Raw genomic sequence first — 26,655 nt, 5'->3', positions numbered from 1 at the left:
GGGAAGGGAAGGGAAGGGAAGGGAAGGGAAGGGAAGGGAAGGGAAGGGAAGGGAAGGGAAGGGAAGGGAAGGGAAGGGAAGGGAAGGGAAGGGAAGGGAAGGGAAGGGAAGGGAAGGGAAGGGAAGGGAAGGGAAGGGAAGGGAAGGGAAGGGAAGGGAAGGGAAGGGAAGGGAAGGGAAGGGAAGGGAAGGGAAGGGAAGGGAAGGGAAGGGAAGGGAAGGGAACGGAGAGATAGGGGAGAGATATAGAGTGGAGAGAAAAAGAAAACAGAAAAGGAAAAGAAAAGGAAAAGGAGAAAAAGAAAAAGAGTAGTTGTAATGGTTTTATTTCCAAGGGTTCTGTTTCTCAGACTTGTGAAATGTATCACAGCCTGACTGTTGACCTATTACAACTGCTTGAAGACCTCAGCCAAAAATTCAGATACTGATACAGCAACATATAATCTGTTCAGTCTAAAAATAAATTATGATGTTTAGGAAATAGTGTAAGATTAATTTATTTACAAATATTTCAGCCAGTTGTATTGTTAAAAAAGTTTGCTCTGAAGACTGAAGAATGACAAAAGTACAGTTCAGAAATTTTGGACACAGATGATGTGTTTATCCTTAGGGGTATTTTTAGTGTTGGCTTTTCCTTTTCTGGAAGCTTGTAGTGTAACAATACCTTGCACCACTGTGCTGATGCGAGGATCAGCGGTTCATTAAAGGATAATCCGTGAGATAGTAGATTTACGAGTGTCACAGACACATTAGATTTGAGAACATGGTAAAACAACAGTGGTGAAAGGATTGTCAAATATATAGAGAATATCCCCGTAAGTGGGCACTACCATTAGTTTTGCAAGAAAGCATTAGTTCCCAAAATTAATTTTGTGTGTGTAATTACTGCTCACAGCTGTTTAGAAAGTGGTATTATAGCAAGTTAGACTGAAATCAGTCAAAAGTTTTTATTTATTTTTTTCCATTTGAGGTTATCTCACGGGCTTAAGCAGCAATATTTATATTCAAAAATCCCTACATCTGTAAAAAAAACCCACCAACACTGTAAATATCTAGTTGTTCTTCAATTATTCAGCTATCTTCACTTGCACACAATCTACATACATCCTTTCAGACTAACTCTCAGCTAATGCCTTCATCATTAAAGTCGGACAGTTATCTACAGGATTTGATATAGTCTTTAAAGCAAGAGAAAATGGCAGAGACAGTTTTACTTTTCCTCCATGGACAGTCGGTAAAGGTTCTCGCCCAAGTACTCTAGCCTCTCTCTTTGCTCAAGATCCTGGTACATGCCCTTAGGAACCTTGCTCAGGCCGTACACCAGCCCATAGAGGCAGCCAGCAATAGATCCCGTCGCTGCACTTTCTCCTGCGGGTTCAAGCACAGATGCAAATTTCTCTTAGGGTTGCCTTTAAGTGCATAACTACAGCCTGCACAGCACAGGGGCAGACGTACAAAGCCACTGATGGAAGGGACACGATGGCTGCGCTGTGTTAGTCCCAAAGGCCTTTAAGACCCCATGTCTTCTCCCATGCCTAGGAAGGTAACACCAAGCCCACATACAGCAATGCCTCTGTGCTGTGTGCTTCTGAGCTAGAGCTGGTCTCTCCATTTCCTGGCCCCCATGGAACCTTTTTCCACAGGTCCATCTGATCACTTTTAGAATGTATGTGGACTTTTAGGATTCATAGCATCCTTTCTCAGTGTTTGAAAGGTGTATCTCCTTTGGTCTGTTTCAGAGTTTTCATCCACACTTTGTACTTGGTACCCACTAGTTCTAGTAGTGGAAGAGACTACATAAGGTTGCCAGAGGCAGAGGCATGGCCAGCAGAGTGGACAAGATCATCCCTGACAGCACAGATTGACTGCTTATTTGGGCTGGGGAAAACCCACTGCAACCCAACTGCTCTTGCAAGCAGACAGCCATTTTTAAGAAAAAGGGAGGGAAGAGTAACTGCAGCAGTCTCTGCCACATGGCAAACACCACAGAATCATAGAACTATATGGGCTGGAACAGACCTCACAGCTCACCCAGCCCTGCAATTGGAAGGGCTGCCCCCACCAGCTCAGACTGCCCAGGGCCCCATCCAACCTGGCCCTGAGTGCCTCCAGGGATGGGGCAACACAGCTTCTCTGGGCAGCTGTGCCAGCACATCATCACCTTCAAAGGTTGGTGACATCTATGCTCTGGATTGGTGAGTGTGCCTAACAACACAGCAAAGCACTGCATATGATTTAGACCATCCAACCATGTTAAGCGGCAGCAATGCTCTTTGCTGTTTCTGCAGGTTTGTTCTTGCTGGCTGGGCTCTACAGTGAGAGGCTGTCAACTTCCACCACTGTGACTGGGCAAAGGTGAGCATGGGTGTTTTTGTGCTGGGATCATTGCCCATGTCTGCCCTGGCCCAGCAGCGTGCAGGTAACAGTGAGAGAATTACTTTGTGAAAAGCCATAAAAGTAATTTATTGTGTGCCTCTAAGATTTATCTGTCTGGCACTTGACTGGGCACTGTACCATTTTTCTCCCTTACTTGATTTCACTATATGAAGTTAAAATGTGGCTTTGCCAAAGGTGCTAGTATTTTGGCAGGGGAAGATGCCAACCCTTTACTAAGTTATAGTGGATTTACTTTTCCTTCAAATTTGGCAAAACCGTGGGACTCAGATGAAGTAACGTTTGACAAGGACCATCAACAGCTTGCATGGCAGCTGCTGCTAAAAGAATTTTTAATGGTCCAGGGAGGCTGTGGAGACTCCTCCTTGGAGATCTCCAGCAGCTGCCTGGCCACATCCCTGGTCACCCTGCTCTGGGTGGCCCTGCCAGAGAGGGCTTGGGATAGATGGACCCTGCCCACCTCAGCCATCCTGTGGTTCTGCAATGGTGTAAAATCAGGGGATGTAGAAATAATCAGTGGCACAGCAGAGCGGTCAACAGCAGCCATTCATGAGTGGGAGGTCATGAAACACAATGGGGAAAGGGGGCTGGGAGCCGTGGCATCGCCCTCACCTCCGTGGAACATGGAGCGGTTGCAGAGCTCTGTCCAGTCCCCGCCGCACCCCAGCAGGGCATCGTAGGCAATCATTGGGGCATCGTGGCCTCGTCTCCCGCCCCGACCTTCAGAACTCCATCTGCGGTATGTCTGCAGGACAGATGGAGGCATCAGAGTGGATCAGTGGAAAGGAGGATGTGCACTGCAGTTATCACCCTGCATCTTGTTTGCCTACCCCGTCCCTGTGTCCTAGGAGTCTCAAGAAGGCATTTGCTACTCTTGAGCTTTTTTTTCTCTGGGCCTGTTTCACAGTGAGAAGATTGCTGGGCCCATCAACGAGGGGAAGCGTCCTGCCAACTGCTGACAATTTTGCATGGGTGTATTCAATAAATGGGCGTCTGCACTTTCTGCTGGTGACTGAGTACAAAACGACTTCTTTCATATTTAATTTTCCAGGACTAGAATCATAGAATGGCCTGGGTTGAAAAAGGACCTCAAAGATCATCTAGTTTCAACCCCGTGCTATGTGCAGGATTGCCAACCATCAGACCAGGCTGCCCAGAGCCACATCCAGCCTGGCCTTGAATGCCTCCAGGGATGGGGCATCCACAACCTCTTTGGGAACCTGTTCCAGTGTGTCACCACCCTCTGTGTGAAAAACTTCCTCCTAGGCTTTGCTGCACTCCCAGTCTCCTTGCTGGCTGGTCCCTTCTGGAAGCAGCACATCTCTTCTAGGGACAGAGGCCATCAAGCCTGCAGCGAGGACAAGGCACCAGGAAGGATATGGAAAAACTTGGCAGGCCAGGTACTCGGTGAGCCAAGAATGTTAAGAAGTACATCAAGACAGATTCTAATTTCACACCCTAGAAGTCCTTACTCTTTAAAAATTAGAGTTGGAGAGGGTTTGCATTATCAGTCCTCCTTCTGCCTTCGGGAAACATTCTCAACTTCTCTTCTCACATGTATGCGAATGTTTCTATTTGCCAAGTTTTATATGCAGGTTGAAGAAGTAATTTGGTAATTTCTTTAGGGACTCAATTTCGGATTGTGTTAATTCAGGTCACTTTCTATGACTTTTTCTTGCTGAGCCATTCTCTCACCTTCTGTTGAACAACAACGAAAAAACTTGCAAACAGAAGAAACATTTCTTCCCCAAGAGAAGAAAGAAGGAAAAAAAATAAGAAGACCACAGTGAGGTTTGCAAAGACAGCTGAATTTTCTCTAGAGAAGTGAGTTGAAGAGAACTGCCCCAAATCCCCATATGAACTCAAGACTCTAACTAATTTATATTAAAATCATAACTTTCCCTTAAAGGGAATTGGCAGCTTTAGTTCCTGGAGCTTTAGTTGCATCATAGTAGATTAGCTGTAGCTGTTTTCCTGTCTCATGGCTTCTTCAGTGTGTATGAAGGTAAGCACAAATATCTACTCATTTCCACCTCAGCCAATATATATTTGGTGTTGGTTTATCTGCACAGACATTAAACAAGGCAGAGTTGGGTAATCCTACTTCACTTCGTTCCCTTTTTTTTTTTTTCAGACTAGAGACAGCAGCTGTTTACTCTGCCCTCTGACATGAGTAAACTTTATAGCCTTATTCCTGCCGTTTCCATTCTGGCGGAGCAGCATGGCCACAGGTGCAGCACTACCAGTGCAAGCACGCTGACTGTGAAAGCGCTATTCTGGGCCAGCAAGCCAGCGTCTCAAGTTTCGCTCCATTTAGCCCACACTATCGCTGATGTTCTGTGCACATCTGATGTCACCTCGCTCTGCTGGGAATTCCTTACTTGAGGGAGAGCACTCCTTGGGATTGATCTGCTCCAAGGCGGAGTTTCTCAAGTTTTTCAAAAGGGAAGAACCTTGCACCCTGATGCAGCTCTGTGATTTGGCGACAGCCCAACTTCCCTGGGCAAGGGCAGGTGAGGACCAGCAGTGGGGAGTGGATGGGTGCAGGTGTAACCATTCTGTTCCTCATGCTGAGAGAACTGGGCTCCTGCCAAGCCCTAGAGGCAATTCCCATACCCGCTCCTTGCTACCAACCCCTGTGGTGGGTCATTACAGCCGCCTCCTACCAACATCTGATCACCCACCTTATACTTATACATTCAAGAAGGGGTAATTTAGCTTTTTTTTCCCCTACGTTTCTAGTTATCTCCAAATTTAATCTGTACCTGTCTATTCAGAATGTGATCTTTGCTGCTTAGCAATCAAAGTGCATTTCTTTTCTAAATAGAAATCTCCTTTGCAATATACTCGGATCAGTCCATGCCACATTTGAGCGCTTCACTTTCACATCTCCTGCAGCTGATGTGTGTCCTCAGAAAGGGGCCTCTTCTCTGGCAGGAACATGCCCACGAGACCTGCTGCCAAAAGGTCTACTAGCTATTTGTGGTTTATTCACTGTCTGCAGAAAGGCCATCCACTACATCTCTAGACACAAAACGGTTGGGAGGGAGTGAAAACTAAAGCAGTCCTGGGTAAAAGGCTGGCAAAACAGTTGTCTTCCCTTTGCTTATTCTTTCCATGGCTACAAACATGCTCAGTTTGTGAGCAAAATTGGACTTCTGCCAGACTGTGATCTCTGCTTGACAGTACAGTCTGAGGGTCAAGCAACATTTCCTTTCATGTGCATCAAAATGGATAGCATAGGTGGTCAAACTAGTTGGGTTAGGCCCATGAAGATAAGTTTTGTTTCTGCCCTAGGAATTCATTCAGTTCCCTCTTGAAAATGATCATGGGAAAATATTGATCAGTTTCATCTCTCATAAAACTCTGCAAAGACTCCAGCAGGACTAGAAGGAACAAAAAAGTAGTAACAGGTTTGTAGCACTGAATTGATAAGTATTTGTATTTAAAGCAATTTTTTTTACTGCCCAGAGTCAATCTAGCTTCCATTGGCACTTTTCACTGCAGAAAGGAACATCTAAATATATACGAAGTGTCTTCTCAGAATAGAGCAGTGCTTTAACACTCTGGAAAAAGGGATTGATTTATGGGGAAGGGTGACAAGAACCACATACTTAGTTCTTAGCTGCTAAGTGGAGAACATTGAGAGGTGCCAGCAAGTATCAGAGAGTTGTAAACACCAGGGAGGAGGAGTCATTATTTATCTTGAGTTAAGAAGTTATAACCTGTATTAATGAGGCAAAAGAAAGATCACAGATACTGTAAAACAGTACCACATAAAACATGGTTAAAAAACCTCTTGAGACATCTAAAACTTGCTGGGGCACTGCTGGTATTTGCAGATCATTGCTTAGTAGGGCTAAGGAGGGTCTTCTGTTCAAAGGACCTTAGCTCCATTAACCCAGCTCCATTAGGAGGCATTTCTGTGGGGCTTGGGCACAGCTTCTTTAGGCTTCAGGAAGAGCCTCCAGCAGTTTAGCTATCTGTTCCACCTCAAATAGCCATGGCTGGCAGCAGTTCACTTACAAGACTCATACCAGTGCTGAGCATCACCACACCTGATATTAGGACTTCCTCTCCCCTTGTAGGAACCTTTAGCACCTCAGGACTGAGTGCAGCTGCTTTTTCCACTAATACATACCCACACCAAGGATGGGAGTTCTTTACACTTCCTTAAAATTTTAGAAGAAAATAAAGACTTTCTCTCTGTTCTGGCACTGGAAACATTTGTAAAGTATTGGTGTGTCCCTCTGAAAATACCTCACCCATGGCAGAGCCTCTCTGGGTGCTATCTGAAGTCACAGTTACCTTTTCTCTCTCCTCTGCATCATAGTTGTCTGGAAAGACAGCTTTGTTCTGGTTCTCCTCATTGATTTCTCTCTCCTCCAGGTAAAACTGCCACTTGGCTTCAAAGTAAAACCAGTGCTCCTGATATTCTGAAGGCAAAAGAAATTAACAATGTAGTATTTCATCTTGGCAACGCTTTCATTTCTACTTAAATATCTTCTCAAGAAAATGACTGTGTTGACTCATCTGAAAACCTGGGTGTTTTGCAGGAACATTCATTAAACAGGCGGATGCACTAAGTGTGCATTTCAGTATGAGGTGATACATCCAACTGGAAACAGCAGATGTAAAAGGGAAGAAAGTATTTTCAGAATCTTGTGCTGTTTTTATGACATATTAAAATGACATTAAGAGGCATCAAGGTGAGATTTGGAGAACTTACTTAGAAAGTCTAAGAAAAAGGTAAAAGTCAATGAATTAGAGAGAAAATGTCAATTCTGAGCCAATTTTTGTACTCTTTTACTATGATTAAAGAATATCTAAAAATACTTACATGCCTGAAATACAATTACCTCCCACCTCAATTTTTTTATTCATATATTTTCTCCAGGATTTCTGTTCACGACTGTGGTCTTAGAGGAAAAGGCAGATGGGAAAGACCATAATTTCCATTTGTGTATATTATAATCCTTATTAAATGTAGTAAAGAGAATAAATAACACACATATCTTTGCCCATACAAATGAGCCAATTGTAATAACCATAGGCCTTTCTCCTTTTTAATGTAACTTTGGGAAGAATATTGCTAATAACTTTTAACTTTGTGCATGTGAATACTCTTACTAAATTCAGTGTGTTTTCAAGGCAACGGTCAACCATTTGTAAAGGCTTGAAAAGGTGCAGGAGTGACACTGAATACATATACACACCTCTGCAGAATTTATGCCTGAGTGAAAAGGCAGATGGGAGTCAGGAATTACAAATCAGTGAGATGGACAAGGCTGTCCTTGTGCCAAGGCAAACTGGCGATTCAGTGTGGGACCGCTTGCGTATTGCTTAAAGTGTGATCAGTTCTTGCTGCTTTCTCCCTGGTTCTGTCATTTTTGGTCACTCAGCGCTACAAGTAACTGAGGAGCATACACAGAATCAAACAAGTTTTCTGAAGGATGTGACCTACAAAGAAAAGCTGTGAGTTGGGGCTGTTCAGCCTGGAGAAGAGAAACCTCCATGGAGACCTTATTGTGGCCTTTCCATATTTAAAAAGGGCCTAAGAAAGATAGAGACCTTTTCCGTGGACATCTAGTGACAAGACAAGGGGTGACAGTTTTAAAACAGAATTTAAACTGATTTTGGATAGATATGAGGGAAAAAAATCTTTACTCAGAGGGCGGTGGGGCGCTGGCACAGCTGCCCAGAGAACCTGTGGTGCCCATCCCTGGAGGCACTCAAGGCCTCACCCAATGGGGCCTTGGGCATCCTCAGCTGGTGGGAGGGAGCCCTGCCCATGGCAGGAGATGGGGCTGGGTAGGCTGTGAGGTCCCTTCCAACCCAAACCATTCTGTGATTCTATGATTTTTCTTCTTTTCCTAAAAGGCTGTACAGGTTTTCCTCTTAGCCAATTCAGATCTTTAAAGCAGTTCAACACCACGTAAACAAAACCAGGCTCCTTGTATGATCCAGTGCCTTCAAGAGGTGGTAGATAAGCAGCCCCACGCTGGGCTGAACCTCCAGCCACATGACCCCACACATGTGGGAATGTATATCTGCTCTTCTTCTGAGCCTGCGCCTGTTTTGCCTGATTACAAGGAAGCTAGATGTCAGAATTCTAATAAATGAGCTGTTCAGAAGAATGAAAAAGCATGCAGCCATTAGGCCAGAGAGTATTTAAAGGGAAAAAATATATCCCATGAAGATAAACCTTACTGGTTGAAGAAAACTACTTAAACCCATCCCACTAGTTTCAAAATTACTTTTAAATATACAGATGAGCCGACTGGTTGTGTTGTATTTTAAAGCAGACATTTTCTACCTTCCTTTTTCCCCCATGTAGGTAAAATATCAAAACGTCACAGATGACTATTTTCTGTGTAGTATCTCAGTAAGCAAGGAAGAGCGACTGTTCCAATGTGCAGGCTCAGAAGCAAAGGGGGAAAGGAGAGGCATGAGATTTTGGTTGGATGGACAGCCTGTAGCACAGTCGGGTACCCCATCCACTAGCCACACTAAGGCTCTGCCCCATTTCTTGATCCCAGATGGAGGCTACAGTCACATGCAGATCCATGGGCTGTCTGGAGAGCAAATGTAACTGAGTAACAGAGAGGGGTGTTGAATCCAACCCTCCGCGTCTGAACACCATGTTTGTTATCCAAGGAGGGTAAAGCAGCCAAGAAGTGTTTTCTGAAACAGGAGGACTCTGTTTGGCAGGACATGTTTGCAGTGCATCTCACCAGGCAAGGAGCTTATCTTTAATGCAGAAGACTTATCTTGCTACCAAAATAGGACGAAGCTCAACAATACGGACATTGCCCGCACAGCATGCCTCAGGAGTCCAACACACATACCTCCATGCAGAGGGGTCCTGCTCTGGTGGAGTGACAGGAACCTGCTGGAAAGTCATTCAAAGAGGATCTCACTCACACTAATCCTGCACCTGCTCCTCATAGGTCTTGTCTAAAAAAATCTTAGTGTGCAATGAGACGCGGGTGAAAACACAGTGTCTTTCAGGGAGGCTCCCCGCTTCTTTCAGGTTTTAAAGCAGCAGGTTCCTTTCCCAGGTAAATCTTCATTTCTGAGTGCTCTTGAGTAATTTTTTTCCATAGAATTCAGTCTTTCTCAATGGTTGTCCCGTGGGATTAACAGGATAATCTCTTTCTTCAGTCTTTTAAGGTAATTATACTCATCTGTCCACAGCAGGTCTCGCTGTTGCAAATGCATCACTCCCATGTAAGAAGGAACTAAAGTACGTCTGTCCTGAAGACCACATACATCAGTGATGTAGCAATATCAAGTTTGGCACTTGTGGTCCGCTCACTTGTTTTAAAACAAAGATACAAGGCGTTGTGTTTTAAATATTTGTTCAGAACAGCTACAAGTCAGATCTGCATCTGTGGTCAAAAGCTCTTTGACAAGAGGCACCTGCAAGTGAGCTTCTCCTGGCAAAATTAGTAGGAAGGCAGTGGATTTTCTCATGGAAGATATTGGACTATGTTAATGGATGGAAAGAGCTGAGTAATTTCTATTTCAGCAATATGTTTGCCTAATGACCTGCTAATTAATAATTCTTCCTTCTTTCCTTCTCAGCAATCTTTGAATACTTCCTAAAGATAAAATTGTACAGTTTGCTATTTTCTTTGCATTTTTGCCACCGATCAATTGGGCACCTAACAGATGGTACAAGAGGAAGGCACCACCTTGCAAAAAGCTTATAGTCTGAGCAGACCAAGCAGGGAGACAGTCTGAAAGGTCACGAGGTGAGGGGAGAGCAGCAAGAATGGTGAAACTGGGCATTTCTTTGGAATCCTTCTAGCTGAACACACTTTTAAGAAAATAACTCTTGGTTCAGACATTACCTGCCATGTGACGAATGGTCTTCTTACAGTATTCCTCCGCCATTGGCACAACCTTCATCATTTCTCTTCCCCACTGCACCAGGGGCTTCCCTTGTATTGCATATGCCACAAAGAGAGCTGTGCATAGGGAGCCTAGAAAGCCTGGAAATAATAGATAAATATAATTACCACCATGTGATCTGCACTTGTGCTGTCCTTGTCATGTCCCTAGTAAAATCATTAGTAGGATGCCTCTTGTCTGTCGGGTAGATTAACAAATGCACATAACCTACCCCTGTCTGTTTACTGGCTGGCTCTTGGCATGTGGGAGTTCTTAGCTAACACATGGTTCCCAGTAGTTTATAACTTATACAGAATATATTAATACAGAAGGGAGATTCTGTTCTCAGTGGTGTAACTTGACAGAAATTGAGGTAGGGATCGAAAATAAACATCATCCATTAAGAGGGTGGTGACACACTGGAACAGGTTGCCCAAGAAGGTTGTGGATGCCCCATCCCTGGATGCATTCAAGGCAAGGCTGGATGTAGTTCTGGGCAGCCTGGTCTGGTGGTTGGCTACGCTGCACATAGCAGGGGGATTGAAACTAGATGATTTTTGAGGTCCTTTTCAACCCAGGCCATTCTATAATTCTATGATTATGATGATTTGTTACTGAAGATCTTTTAATTGAAGTCACATGGAATAAGGGTCTTGCACAAAAGTATTCACTTAAAAGCTACGTCACTTTGCATATTGAGTCATTCAGCTCAATGGATCTCACACTATTTCTGGCTTATTTTACTCTAGGGGGACAAGTCTATTCTATCTATTTAGATTCATTATTTTCTTTGGGCTGTATCTGTCTTGAAGAAGCAGTTGTCTGAGTAAGACGTTGTCCGCATGCTCTTGTAGGTATTCCTCTTTGGATACAAATATATTTGAAGAGAACTTTCTATTCATGGGCACTTAAATCTTCTATGATGTCAGAAACAGACAAGCTTGTTTCTCACATTTGCTTGTGATCTTGGCATTTTGTCAAATGCAACAAAACCTACCCAGAGCAACTGGCAAAAGAAGGTTAACAAAACAACTCTATCATTCAGGCAAGCATTGGGTGAGCAGAATATTGTTGCATGTGCTTCACTGGGTGCATGGTTCAGAAAGCATTTTCTCGTGCACAGAGGTAATCATGAAATTGGTGTATTCTTCTGAAGGCAAACATAAATTATTTTAGGAGGTTACAGCTCCAGAGCAGATGATTACTACTTCTCTCTACCATAAAACCTTCAATACTAGGTCAGGCCAAAGTCACATCTAATAGATGTTTTCAGAATCTGAAACAAAACAAAACAAAACAGGCAGAGACAGCAAAAATGGTCTCTCTTGGACAGACAACATTTATCCCAGCTGCCACAAAGATCCTTAAAAGTGTCACATTCAGCATTAGGTAGCTGCAGAGGGTTTTGTGGGCAAAGCCAGGGACCAGGATGGGGAGTCAGTCCTGTATCCGACCTGACTGACATCTCAGTTGGGTTTTTCCAGTCTCTGACTTAAGAGATTCACAGCTAAACTTTCTGTGGTACCTTTCAGGATGTTAGTGATGTTTGTCATGCCCTTTCCACCCCTCTTCTCACTGCCCCCCACTGTGCCATTTGTCTCCTTTCCAGCAGAAAAATCCTTCTGGACTTAATTTCTCCTCATGCAGAAGGCATCTGATACTCCTTGCTGCCATTTCCTGGCTCAAGTTAAGTCCTTTTTTGAAATGGAATACCCAGACCTACAAGCAGACTTGTTGCTAATGAGACTTAGATGTTACGTGTTGCCTCAAAAATACTCTCTACTTTACATTCAGTACTTTTCCTTTAATTTTATGCCATCCTGATGGCCATTCTGACTGCTTCAGAGCACTGAGCATGTTGAACTTGTCACTCTTCATTATAGTTCTATTTATTGCTCTTTAAAGCAGACTGAATGAATACATGTTTAAGCAGCGTGAAACTATCAGATTGACAGACTTGCATATTCAGAGCAACGTTAAATCTAATTATTTATGTTTTGTTTAGATAATAATTCAGATTGTGTCCTGAATGTATGGAGTTAGAATTTTTTGGCTTTCTACCCTTACCTGCAGCGATCAGATGTGACAAGACCTGTCAACAGAAAAATGTTATTATCCTCTGAACCATAAGCTCACCCTGTAACGGTGAGTCATTTAGATGTACACGAATGCTGAGATTTGATCAGGGCAAGTGGCGTGAATATGCTTTGGGTGAGACGGGGTGTGTTTAGTTATTGGGATTTGAGGAAGGAGCACTCCTATGCTTGCTGTTTGTATAATACACAAGCCCATATATAAGCTTGTATACATATACGTACATATACTGCCTGAGCAAAATTCAAACCAAGGGCTTGGAGACTGCAAACCAAAAGCTGCTTAACCAAGTGGTTTTACGGGAGCTGTGTTAGTCCTCTCAGAAGTGAAAAGCAGCTGTGGGAACTTCATAGAAAAAATACATCCGCAGATATTACCTGTAGGGTGGTTGTGAGTCATTCGTCCACACTCAATGCTCACTTCAATAAGTGACTCCAGCCTCTCTGGCTTCCAGTAACGCATCCCTAAGCACATTGCTTTTGTAGATGCTCCAAAACCAGAACCTAAAGTAAAACAACAGTGCTAAGCACTTAAAAAGAGATTGTTGACACATAAATATGTTGATACAATCAGAAACAAGTGCATTCTATTAATTGAGCACCTGTGTGGGAGCTCTCCAGGAAGCAAAGCAAAGTTACGTATTTTGAAAGGAACAAGTCTGAATGTTTTGGAAGTTTCATTCATGTAATGTTGCCAATTTATTCTAGTACTAGTAGATTCCAGTATATTCTACCAGTATATTCCAGTATTCTCGAGAGCTATGAAGAGCATAGCAGGTATCAAAGAGCAGCATGCTCTCCTATTACCAGTGTTTGATTCAAACTCTCATGTCACTCTCACTGGTCCTTGGCTGACACCTCTCTTTTCTTGCTCCAGATGCCAGCAGTGGAAACAGCACTCTGCCAAACAGGTATGCTTTTACTATGCCCTTATTTTAGTTATCATGCTGAGAGTACATTACTAAACCTGTTTATATGACTGTCACAGCTAATCTTACAGTTTTATTACGTGGTTCCTTCTAGAGAGCCCCACAGGTAGCTCACAAAATAGCTTCTATTTCTTGAGAAAATAATGTGTCACAAAAACGAAGAGTACAGATCAAACAAAGAGTACAAGTCCTTGAAAGTTAGAATTCAGAGATGAGGTTTCCCGTGCAAACTGATGCCAGTGCTTTTGCACATACTCATCATGGTACTGCCTGAATTTACTGAGCTTTTTGTTGGGAATTTCTGCCTCATGCAGTGCAGAGATTTTGTGTTGCTAATCCGGTCTTTCTTTTAATCCTCAGTACTGAGGATATGATTCCAGGTGTTCATCTTTTAAACAGTTTACTGAATGCTGAGCTAAATTTACTGATTATTTTCTCTCCAGTACTTCTCACAGCAATATCAGGATCCCACTGAAGTTTTAATGAGCTTATCTTCACCAGATACCAGTGAGGTGATTATCTCCTCTTCACAGCTGGTGAGCCAGTGCCCAAAAAGGCATTTACTCATTGCAGGCACTCATTCCAAGATGGATAGGGTTCGATTTTTCAAAGGACTTAGCATGTTTTCAGCACTGCCTTCACTCACACTTCCCAGAACCTTGGGTATTGCTGAGAGCAATTACTGTTTCCCTACTTGGCCCCTGCTAGATAAGGGGAAATACTTATGCCGCCTAATTTTAGCATGTGTGGGACCTACATTAGGAGCACATTCTTCCCGTCTTTCCCGGACAGGCAGCAAGGAAAAACATTGCCTCTGTTTGCAAGTATAATGGCACAAGAGGAGCAATCCATAGGCCACAGTGAAACAGCAGATGCCAAGGAGCCAAGACTAGTGCTAGGGCACTGCTTTCCTTTCATTCTCAACCCAAATGACTGCTGCTTGTGTGCTCTAAGATCAAAGTGTGAATGATAGTAGGAGGAGCATAAAGTTACCTGCCCAATCCAAACTAAAACATTAACTCAAGACACCCATTGGCATCTCCAGATGTACCACAGACCAACTAGGATCTGAATTATTCTCTAGGGGGGCTTGTTTTCTCCCCAGGCAGCAACTCGCCTGAGTGGGCACCCAGGTGAAGTGATCTGACAAGGTTAGATCCAGTCTAACTCTGACATTGGGCAATAGAAAGGATACTTAAGAAAGAGTAAGAGAAAACTATAACAACATAGTCCTTTTGTACTAACTAAACTGCTGACAACATGGTTCCCTGGTTCAGGAGGCAGCTGGTGCTTCATTCTTCTGCTTAGAACCCTTGAAGGATTTTCTCTGAGTGAATTTGCCAAGCTATTTTTTTGAACCCATAGGAATGTTGTCATCTGCACGTTCCCACTGAAAAGAGTTGTGCAACTTGATTAGTTGCTACATTTAAGTTCTCCCTTTTACTTGCTTGGAATTCATGACTGGTTGGTTTCATTTGAAATGCACAGTTCTGTTCTGGAGGAGACAGTGAGTTTTCTCTACCCATATTAATGCTCTCCATCCTGTTGATGATTTTATGGATCTACCTCAGATATTAGTGGCTACAGAAGCTGTTGAGTGCGTTGGAAATCCAAACAGACTTCATGCATCAGACATCTCCAGACATCTCCTTTGTCCTCTGGCTTCTTGACTATTTCATGGGCTTTCTAACAGACTTGTGAAAAGTAACTTTTCTCAACAGCAATTCTCTCTCTGCAGGAGCTTACTATATCATCTTCGTTCACGCAGTGCATTACTTTTTGTTAGGATGGAAGACCTCAGTGGGATTTTCTTCACTCTTGATACGTAGAATAATGAAGATCAGCTTAATGGCTACTAAGCTCGGAAGAGGACGCATTCTTTGCAACTATGGTTTCTTCTTTGTGAAAACTCAGAGCTCAACTCTTTTTCCCTCCTGTCCATCTGCAGCTTATCCTTCTCTTCATTTTTGTTGCCCAACTTTCTGCATTTATCTTAAACTTTTTCCTTACCAGTGCTTATCAATGTCATAATGTGGATATAAGCTCTTAAAACAGAAGCTGTTGGACAGACGTGGGCAGTTCTTTTGATGGTCATAGGAATCTCATCACCCTTTAACATAATTTGAGTACCTCTTCAGTGAGCATGCCAATGAATGTGGCAGTAGGTGGCACAGAGACACAGAGGACAGTTTAATGTAAGAAGTCGATGTGCTGACTATACACACACGAAGCTGAGCAGAAGACCTTTACATGAGCAGTTTGAAATTATCTAAGCTCCAGTTTGACTGTTCCATGAAGGCTAGCACAAGAAGTGGGATGACATAAAATGACATAAAAAGAAAAGAGCATTTGGGTACCAGATCATTCAAGATATCACCCAACATTGAGCAACATAGATTTTTCTTGTCTGAAGTGGAAGTTTGTGGAAATTCAATGTAAAAGTAAATAACGTCTGAGATGTTCAGAGTGATGTTTGTGGGACCAGATGGAGACAGTGCGTTATAGCTACTGGATCTGAAGGAATTCATTTTAGACAGTTCTAGCTGAGAGCATCCCAAGAGCAAATCTTCAGCCATGGAAAGCTGGGGAGGAAGAAGGCTGAAAGCAAAACAGCAGTGGGCTGGGAAACAGCTGTGTCCTGCTGCTGGAGGTGTCAAGAGCTGCTCAGGACCAGCAGCAGCTCCCACTATTATTTTGACTGAGTTTTACTCACTGTCAGTCAGAAAGCACAGGATGACCACTAAAGGGGCGCTGTCTCAGATCTGCCCCGCATATGGCTGGTGGGCAGAGTAAAGCAGAGGGGAGCCTTCCCCACCCAGCGACTATGGTAGTGGCAGGGGCTGGGTGAGAGACCCTTTTTGTGTCAAATAAAACTGCCCGCAGAGATCCAGAAATAGCTGTGGCATGGTGCCACCATGTTTTTGTCACAGCGTTGCATCAACATACGATGCTGTTGAGCAGTGTCTGTACATACCACAGCAGTACTGCATCACACTGGCACGGTGCTACACCTGTATGAGCAGCCATGGTCGCTGCAGTCATTTACAATTAGTGGCAATGCTCTACGAGGTCTATGAGTGTACACAGCTGTGCATACTAATTAGCTGGAAGTAGAAATTCTATTCATCATAAAATGAAATGATTGCAAAGAGAAAGGAAGGGTCTTGGGAAGGGAAATGGTGCTGGGAATATTTGGGATTATTGATTAAATAGCTATAGTTCCTGGCATTGCATCCTCCTGAAGAAAGGTGACGTATGACTGAAAAGATCTGCATCTACCAACATTTAAATGATTAAAAAAAAAAAAAAAAGAAAGAAAGAAAGAAAAAAAAGGCAGAAAATATTTCTTAAAATAACCATTAAACTCAAGGACAAAGACCTGGACCCAGAGGCACGGAGCCAAGGACAAAGTCTCTTTAAATAGATGTTAAATGGGGAAGGGTGCATTTACGAGAGGACACAGTGCCCTAGAGCAGGAATTCCTGGCAGATCTCTTGCCATCCCCAGGCAAACATGGAAATGTTTCAGGGGTGGTAACTTCTGACGTTAGGGAGAAAAACAAAGCAATTTTCCCATTGCCCCAAATCTTGAAAGTGGGTGTTACCCAAGCCAGTGTCTGTGAATATAAAGCAGTACGGTACCCTTTTCATTGAATGGAGTGTGCCATGCCAGAAGGTAGTTATCTGGCTTCAGCTCCCGGCAGCCCTCGATGGTTGCAGGGTCTGGCCTCCTCCCCGAGAGCTTGTCCACAGCATCCACGTAGCGCTTCACCAGCTCACGGTACAGGTCCTCCAAACACCAGTAATCTGCTCAGAACAGGAGCGAAGGCTGTCACAATAGTGAGAGAGCACTGACAACAAACACAGAAGGCTAGTTACGCAATTAATATATGTCCCCATTTCTGTTTCCAGTACACGGAGGCACAGTGCTGATGCTACTATGAACAATTTTGCAAACCATGAGAGCAGGCTGGAGAGAAAACACTGTCTCTCTGTTCTTACCTTTTCCCCACTTTTTTACTTTTAATTCCTAGAACTGAGCAGACTGAGGGGTTCTGCTCCCCGCAGCAGCAGCTGGGAGGCTTTCTCTCACCTTGGGTGTGCAGTGCTGCCCAGGCCTCGCTGCATGCACCACCTGCCTTGGTGCCAGCTGCACTCAGCTCAGCTCACCTCCACGCTCATCCACAGCCATGAAGTCTTGCCCAGGGAATCTCTGCCATGCTGAACCTACACTGTTTTTTCAGTCTAAGTGCTGCTTTGCACTGCTGATGCCCTGATTTGCACTGAGGAAGAGCCTTCACTGAATCCTACAAGTTCATAGCCAGTGGGAGTAGAGGAGGCTGCCAGCCAGCTACAAGTTTTCTGTGCACTCAATAAGCACTCTGACATGTGGTTTGACTATGGATCAAACAATCCCCCAAATCAAACTGCCCTGTCCCTGGAGGTGTTTAGGATCAGGTTGGATGGGGCCCTGGGCAGCCTGGTCTAGTATTAAATGGGGAGATTGGTGGCCCTGCCTGTGGCGGGGGGGTGGAGATTCATGATCCTTGACGTCCCTCCCAACCTGGGCCATTCTGTGATTCTGTGATTCTGTGAAAGGACACCAGGGGAAGTTCTAAAAATGCTTTCATTTCATCAAATACTGGTGATTTCTTGAAATCTACAGAAGTATTTAAATTTGGGAATAAATTTGGAACCCCACCAGCCACAGGTTCTCTCAAGTGACATTTTTGCAGGCAGACAAATAAAAAAGATGCAGAGTAAAACGAAATTTCCCTTCCTTTTATAAGAAAAAAGCCCTATCAATTACACTGGCCGTCTCACATACAGTCCTGGAGGAGCAGGATGCTTTCAAACTGCCAACCCTTTCCAGATTTAGGAATCAGATGTCATCTTATGAGGATGTGAGCCAAGAGCAGGATTTACCACCCAGCACCTCCTGCAGGAGGCCCGTCCCCAGAGCCAGTGTCCTGAGCCCACTGTGGGGCCTACACATGGGGCCTCAACCAGCAGGCCGATAGAACGGGCCCTTCCCTTAAGTATGAACACTCAGTGGCTTTAAACTAAAAGGGGAGATTTAGGTTAGATGCTGGGAGAAAATGCTTTATTCAGAGAGCAGCAAAGCGCTGGCACAGCTGCCCAGAGAAGCTGTGGGTGCCCCATCCCCAGAGGCATTCAAGGCCAGGTTGGATGGGGCCTTCTTCTCCCACAGGGGGTGAGCCCGACCAGCCAGCAGATTGCTGCATCCCCTCTGCACAGAGAAGATGCCTGCAGGAGGGGCGGCCCTGCCTCCCTTCTGGGAAGCAGAGGAAAGGACTTGCTTTCCCCTATTTATGAATGTTGCCCTGAAATGAAGATTTCTCACTAAAATTCCCTTCTCCTGCTTTTTGTTTTCTCACCAGCCCACAGCAGCATCTTTTTTAAAGCCCATCTGATCAGGACAAAGAAATAAGAGCATGAGATAAGCATAGGTGATGAAAATTACTGAGACCTTTCTTTCTTCAAAGAGGGCAGTGCTCCTGCTGAGTGAAAGATTTATTACTATACTCATAGTCCGACCCGCTCGACTGTTCAGAAGTTACGGTTTTGGACAGTTCAACGAGCTGGAAACATATGATATGTATTTAATCATAGCCTATATTCAGAAATATGTTAGTCATCTTTGTTGTTGATAGGCTGACATCTTGCCCTTATCTTTAGTGTATTAGCTACCCCTTAAACCATTGGCCAGCTAACAGCCAGGCATGAAGTGTCTGCCACACTCTTCAACTGATCTCTGCACACTAAATTTAGAGCACGTTAGAAGCAAACAGAGATAAAACAACAAAGCAGAAGCACATTCACTAACTGCAACAATACTCAGCTTCACTGCTGGGTCCTGCTGCTATTAGTTACCCAGTGCTACACGTGTTAAGGGAAATCAGTTTTAAAAATGAGTTTCATTTGGAGGAGACAAAATGCTGCTGAAAGGCAGCTGTCTTCTGAAGAATGTCTGGTGACAACCCAGATGGTCTCAGAAAGCCTTAGTTCAGTGGATAGGGTGTTGATAAAAATATCACTTAGTCTGACAAACAGTACTACCTTATGAAAAAAAAGGTTTTCTCTCAAACTGCTGTGCTTTTCGAAGACATATTAATAACTTTCACCATTGTGATCTACTTTATTATCATCATATTTTAGAATATCGTTTGGATCAAAGCTGCAGAGCTCTCCCTACCAAGCAGCTTGCTTCTCCTCTGCTGCCATTGCATTTTGGCCAGGACAAGATATCAAGGGTACTCCACCCCCGCCTGGAGCACGGAGCACAAACATGATAGAAATGCACTCAGGGAAGCTCTGATCTTTTATGGAAGGATTTCAGACAGTTTCTTTCTAGTGGCTGTACCGTTCCCTAGCGTATATAGCATACAGATCGTCTACTTAACTGTTGTTTTGTTGCTCTTGACTTGCAGCATTTCAAGTCGTTAAGCTTTAGCCAGCTTTATAAAACAAGGGGAAGCACAGAGAGAGCCCCTCCACACGTGAGAAACCACAGCTCCTCAGCTGGAGTGGTGACCACAGGACCATGCTCATGGATGAGATGAGCTAAAGCACATCATCATTCACATCAACAGCATTTCTGACACACTTTTTCCCGACTTGGGCATATTTTAAGAAAAAGCAGCAACTCTACAGCTTTGTTTCTTTCCAGACTGCAGTTCCAAGTCCGTCTTACCTACCTGTGATGACAGCCTCTGCTGTAGCCATGTGCATGAGCGTGTTGTCACTTACTGGCCATTTGTCTGGGGAGAGCACCAGGTTCTCCAGCCCTCCGATTTCCTTCAGCTCCTGCTGGATTTTTGCACCTAAAGCATTGTCCTGTCGGGAGAAATTTCTGTAACCAAGAGCATCCCCTACCCCGGCCAGTACAAGTGCAGCCTTAAATTTATCCATCCCGAGACACTTCTCGCTCTCCACAGCCACCGGATCTGGATCTTCCTTTGTTCCTTTGCCTTCGGCTCAGCTCCTCCGACACTTTATATCAGCCATTGTGTCACCCCACGAGTGCTCTCTATAAGGCAAGAGCTTCCTTTTCTGGCTCTGCAGATGCCATCTCCTGTCTGGGACCCAATGGAGAGGAAATATTTCATAAGCTGGGGACTTTGCAGAGGCTTTGTTCAATGGAGCTGCAGGAGCGCGCCCACAAAGCGAAGTGCAAAAACATCGTTTCTGCCACACTGCACAAAGCAAGCCAGGAAATGCTGAGCCCTACCCGGTGCAAGTAACTCTACACCCAGAAAAACAGATGGCTTCACAAGGGTGTTTATTTATTTAATAACTTGCAAATTAATACGTTTTCCCACACTTTTCTGATAGGCTGCAGTCAGTCTCGCTTTCAGGGACTGACCGAGAAGCTGAAAGCCTGCAATAAAAGAGGTGCCCATTAATCAGGAACCACGGGAATGATGGCTTAGGTGGCAAGAAAGCCCACCTGAAGTAAAATGCACGTTTCTAATTATGCTGCGTGGCAACACTTTTGTCAGCAACTTTCTTGCTGTTCCACCAGGAGTGTTTAGCTAATTCACTGCACCCGTGGACAAGCACTGAGCAAAATGCCAGCTTCAGTCCCAAGTGCTGCTGCCTGGAGAAGGACGACTTTTTCCTAAGGCAGAGCTTACATGCAGCCCACATTTGCACCCGTAAAGGAAACTATTTTGGAAGGTGTATTTAAATGGCAACCTGCGAATCTCAGAAGGTTCACATATGAAGAAATCACACGTTGTAAGAACTGGGTTTTCTTAATACCATCCTTCCAAAGTTGATACTTGGAAAATTAAGCACTTCATTCTGTTGCTGCAGCTTTTTTTCTGTGCTGCTGCCAGGCGGTATAAGAAAGGGCTCTGCAATTTTGCAGCCTTCTGAACATATATTGCCCACAAATCCATCTGTGTAGGCTCAGCATCTTCCTTCCATGGTCTATGGAGACCAACTAAAATGTGGTTCCAAGGCACTGTTCACGCTGACCTAACGAATCACAAATTACTACCACTTTACAGACTGAAATACAAGCAGACGTGCAGAAAGCTTTGGCTTGAATGCAATCGGCTTTACTGCAGTTTTGATAGAGGATACCTAGGGAAAGAGCTTTGTTTTCCTTTGATCTTTTACGGGAAGCAATCCTGATTGCTATTCAGATGGAAAAGGGCAGTGGTGCAGAGGATGCATCCTGCTACCTGCCAGAATGATAAGCAGTTAATCACAGATAGGATATTTGACATGAGTACGAATACTACTGTACTTCACACAAGAAACCTTATCATAGCTTCCAAGCACTCGGATGGAAGATAAGCTTTGCCATCCTCTCTCTACATTCTAAGAAATAAACAAAACCAGAGGAGGCAGCCTCTGTTGTTAGCAGACTTGTGTTTTAAAGCTTGGGACACAGGCAACAGAAGTGCTGAGCTTTAAGGAGACTACGAGTGTGTTTCTTTGGTAGGAAAGAACAATTTTGAATGGAAAAAGCACAGAGCAAAGGGCAGTTATGCCTTATGTCCCAGGGGCACTGCATAGGGCTGAGGGCCATGAGCTGTGCAACGCGGCTGGGCAGCCAGCTCCAGAGATGGCCAGCCATGGGCAACTGTTTGGATGTGGTGCTCAGGGACATGGTTTAGCAGAGGGTTGTTAGAGTTAGGGTAGTATGGTCAGGTTGTGGTTGGACTTGGTGATCTTGAAGGTCTTTTCCAACCTGAGCAATTCTATGATTCTATGATGGTGGTCTGAAAGGGAGCACTCAAATGGAAAACTCAGGCAAACACGTCCTACAAAAAAACACTGAAGGCGTAGAAGCTTCCAGTCTGCCATCTCAGTTACAGGTCCCTGCAGCCTGCTGCAGCACGCCTTTGGCACTCCCACAGAGCATTGTCATTTTAAAGCACATGGAAAGACTTGCAAACCACCTGCTGAGGCACTGTGGAGAGCTAGGAGGGGCTTTATCAGATGAAAGGTTCCTTTCTGGAAATGGGCAAAGCTATTCTTAGTTTTCCATTTATCTCTTCCTCTTAAACGTGGCTGGCAGTTGTAACTGCCCTTTTGCCTCCCATGGACTTTACACTGCTGCATGTACACTTGACTGCTCGTAATGTAGCCCAGATTAGGAACAAAGCCCTTAGCTAATGGAAATAAGGGTAGACTGAAAACACAACAAAGAACTGAGCTTTCGTTTAATTTGTAAACTGCACATGATGTCCTTTAAATGTGCTACTTCCAGTCAACAGAGCATGAGCTGAGACGGCTGCCACCAACAGCCCGTAAAAGAAAACTACGTTGTAGGTGCCTGGCCTATGAGTCTGCCAGTCAATACACTCAATAGGAAACGCCATGGATTCAAATTTCACCTATTCCAAGGACACAGAGCTGTACCCCAGAAAAGTACAGCTGATACCAGGCAGGACTTCTCAACAGTTTTGTTTTCTGTTCCAGCTCCTGCTTAGACTTGAACTTATTCACCTACCCTAGCCAGATGAATCAGAGATGTAACATTGCGACTACCACAGGGAAGGGTTTCACTCTGGCATAAGGATCATATCTTTAAGAATGGTACTGGTTAGAGAAGACATCGAGACCCAGGAAAAAGAAAAACAAGCAAAGCCTTTACCTGTTTAATTACTTGGGGGTGCATCATTTTTATGCTGCTTCACACCACTGCCTTGAGAGAAAAATGTTCCTTTAATGCTGCAGCCCAGACTTGATTCTTCTCTTGACGGAAAGCCTGCAACATCACACGAAGCCTATAGGGTTTGTTTAACAACAAATGGCAGAGCACAGAGCATCTCACTGCTTCTAAGAGGCACAAGAGAAAACACTGTGGATGTCAAGCACCTACACAAGCCAATAAGAGGAAGCATCCCTATCACTTAATAATAACATGAATGTCCTTAAGCTTCCTCAGGTGTTTTCTCATTAAGAGGTGACCACTGTAGCCACCGATCTGGAATTTGGCATCTTGTGTGTGTAAGTAAGTGTAGAGGTGGTTGCAGTCACAGATCCTTCTATCAATGGCTCATAACAAAAAAGCTGAGCATCACAGGTGTCCTTCTCACCTTATTCTACCCAGCACACTCTTTGCACTCCTTACAATGCAAATGTCAGAAAGCATGTTTTGGTGAATACTCCCTAATAATAAATAAATAAAGGTCTCATTATTGCAAAACATGACCTTTTTCCCTTTCAGAGGGGCTGTGCCTCTTGATGAGCCAGGTGCTCCTGATGTGCCAGGTGCTGGGTTGGTGGAAGCTGAGGGAAGCTACAGGTTGGAAAAGGTATCATGCCAAGACTCATCAGCAGTTTTGCTGTTACAGGAGAACACTTGAGGCATCACAGAGGCTGGAGACAGATGCCATGGGGAAAGCACAGAGGACACCTGTTTTGCTCCAAACTTTCAGAAGAGAATTAAGGACAGTTGAATATGTAACTCTGAAGGTCTCTGCACAGATTTGCCTGCAGAGCTCCGAACCTAGGACTGAGCAGGACTTCCCCTGCAGTTGTTAGTTGTTAATATCTCATTGTTAGTACAAACTGAGGATGTGAATGGGAGAGTTCAGTTGCTATTGGGTAGGCGTAGCGCATCCAGCACTGCAGCTAAACACAGCAAACTGCTTAAAAGCTTAAAGGTGGCACAGATGAACGTAACAGGCAGACATTCGTTTCCAGTCTAGCTGCTAAAAAAAGTCGAGTTATACCCTTGCCCTCTTCCTCCTGATGGAATAAAAAGGCAGGAATCCAATAAACTAAGTGAAACAAACCAAAATCCCACTAGCCTTTGCAAGGCTTCCAAAGCAGAAAGCTGACAAAACCATAGAGAGATCCCACATGACCGACTTCGATCCTGTACATTCCAAGTCCCTTTATTCCTTTTTCCATTGCCACAGAATTCACACACGTACAGCTTACTCGGCAGCAAAGCTCCCAGGTGCATTGCACAAACGGATGCCTGCAGGTGTGTTCTTCTTGGAATGACACACGTGACAAATTACATTTACATTTAGGATTGGCGAGTACAAATCCTATGGCTCAGTTTCAAACGCTTCGGGATGTAAAACCAAACAACTTGGCAACAGCTTTAACAAATACAAACAGCTTATCTAGGAACTAATATGGTATGCAGGGAACAACTTAAAGATTTCTGTACCATTTATAATTATAAATTGATCGACCTACGCGTTACCAGTATATGAGCTATAAAACTAAGTGTAAGAGTGAACAGCAGCAAATATTAGAATTCACAAGGAAGCTATCATCTGAAAGCAGTTTATTTGCGTTTGCTTTTGTGATTGTTCAAGCTCCAACAATCCACGGTTATCCCATATTTAAAGGAAGATAAAGTGCACAGGTGGCTTCAAGTGGGTACAAGACTGGGAAGAGCAAAAGAAGACCGAAAATACTGCTACACTTTTAGCCAGTCCTCTTCTGTTGGAAGGCTTAGGAGAGGCAAACAGGAGTGTCTGTATGGAAACAGAACACTGTGCTAAGCACCTTTTTCCTCAGATTATTAAGTCAAAAAGCCTCAAGCCACGTGCATTTGTTATGCTCTACTTATTCTGAAACGTAAAAGGGTCATCAGGTTGAGCTGAGGGAGTTCTCAACACGTACAAATGTTTCACAAGCTCTAGTGGTAGGAAACTGTTTGATTACATCGCACACTGATAGATTAAATTATTTCTGCTCTGTTATTTTGTACCTATACATTCTAAGTGACATAGTGTGGACTGCAAGCACTCCACTGCTATTGGCTGGATAGAAGCAGTTGACGCCATTGGATGTAACATTTACTCTCCAAAGCCTACAGGACAGACACAGAAATTACTAGTTTTGAGTAGGCCAAGTAGAAAAATCAAACGCATTACAAAGAGCATCACACTGGTTTTAAATCTCTGTTGACTTCCATAGAACGCTGGGGTTATGTACACAAATCCCCTTCTAAGAAGATATAGCCAGAAAGTAAGAGTTTGTTTTAGCGTTACCGGCCAATTTCCTGCACAATACAGATAAGCACCTGAAGGCTGAGACACTGACATCTAGTGGCTGTCATGCAAGATCCAACATTTAAAAACTGCTTTGGGTGAGAAGACAAATAATAACTAACAAGTTGGGCACTCGTGCCTTGCCTGCTATCTTCCTATCCATAGAAAATACATTGATTTTTTAGCCCTCCTTTTAAAAGATCATGCACAACTGAAGCTTTCTCAAGCAGAAGAATGAAGGTATTCTCCCTGTATGCAGTATGTACGTTTGGTCTTGTAGGCTTCGCTGCCATACATGAAAGCTGACTGCTTATGTGAAACTAATATTTAGAGGGTTTTTTAAAAAGAAGACTATAAGTTTTGTAAGTTTCTATAGCCTCACAATTATGAAATAAAATTGCCATCATGCAATACTGAAGTTACCTGATATGATCCAAGTAGATATGCTATATAACTTAATGCACTATCTTATCAAATTCTTGCACCTATGCGGCTCTGGTTACAGCACACGTTTTAATCATACCTGTAGATATTCTTTAGCAACTCTTTGCTTTAACAAACTTTTACAGAAGCTGCGACCACCTCTTTTTGATGAGGCAGTGTTTAGAAGAGCCCTGCATGAAAACATGTTGAATAATTTCTGGTAGAGTCTTGTGCTTAAGCATTGGAAGACATTGGGAAAAAGGATATTGACATTTATGCACTTTATAATAGATAGCTAGCGAGAGGGGAGAAAAATACATTCGGATTTGATGAAAACAGATCCAATTTGACTAGCCTTGAGGTTAGTGATGCTGTATTTCCCTCCCCCCCCCACACACAAACATTACTGAATGCAGAAAATATCCAGAGGCTATCATTAACGTGAAGTTTCCTTACTGCTAACTATTCCCAAAGTAGAAGCCAACTATTGAAGTCTCTGGGCTTATTCATGCTTACTTTCTAGGAGGCTGTCAGGAATTGCACTCCTGAGTTTCTGAATCTTACTAGAATTGATGATATGTTTCAAGCTACAAGTTATATTCTACCAATCCATTATTTAAAATAATAAAAAAAAAAATACATAATTGAAGACTAGCTGAATAATGATATCAAACATGAATTGTAAAAGCATCTTTGGTTGCACAAAGTCAACCTTAAAATGGTTGATAAGAAGCTGGAGTCGCAACACAGGATAGAGAAGCAGCTCTTTCTCAGCAATGTATGTGCAAGCACTTCAAGAAGGCAGCGATGAGGAAGTCAGCCTCAGTGGGAGATACAAGGCTGGATGTGATCAATCTCTGTATGTAAGGCTTACAAACAGAAATGTAAAAATCTGGCAACATATTAAAAAAGCATCGTTTTT

At 43.7% G+C, this 26,655-nt stretch overlaps 1 protein-coding gene across 2 annotated transcripts; it reads right to left on the bottom strand.

The window, feature by feature from the left end:
• Nucleotides 1-933: 933 nt before the first annotated feature.
• Nucleotides 934-20,305, bottom strand: ADPRHL1 (ADP-ribosylhydrolase like 1). Of its 2 annotated transcripts, XM_416940.7 has the most exons (7): nucleotides 20,031-20,305; nucleotides 16,954-17,118; nucleotides 12,762-12,887; nucleotides 10,251-10,391; nucleotides 6,703-6,830; nucleotides 3,007-3,139; nucleotides 934-1,368 (listed from the first exon to the last, which is right to left on the bottom strand). In XM_416940.7, exons 1-7 carry the CDS (start codon nucleotides 20,242-20,244, stop codon nucleotides 1,211-1,213), a joined length of 1,065 nt encoding a protein of 354 aa, XP_416940.1. In that variant the 5' UTR covers nucleotides 20,245-20,305; the 3' UTR covers nucleotides 934-1,210. The 2 variants fall into 2 exon arrangements, with proteins under 2 accessions (XP_416940.1, XP_046762679.1); XM_046906723.1 differs by lacking the exon at nucleotides 12,762-12,887.
• Nucleotides 20,306-26,655: the final 6,350 nt, after the last annotated feature.

Source organism: Gallus gallus, chromosome 1 (assembly GCF_016699485.2).
Source record: "Gallus gallus isolate bGalGal1 chromosome 1, bGalGal1.mat.broiler.GRCg7b, whole genome shotgun sequence".
NCBI classification, from domain to species: domain Eukaryota; kingdom Metazoa; phylum Chordata; class Aves; order Galliformes; family Phasianidae; genus Gallus; species Gallus gallus.
The sequence above is the reverse complement of the archived record's forward strand: the minus strand, read 5'-3'. Positions and strand labels throughout refer to the sequence as shown.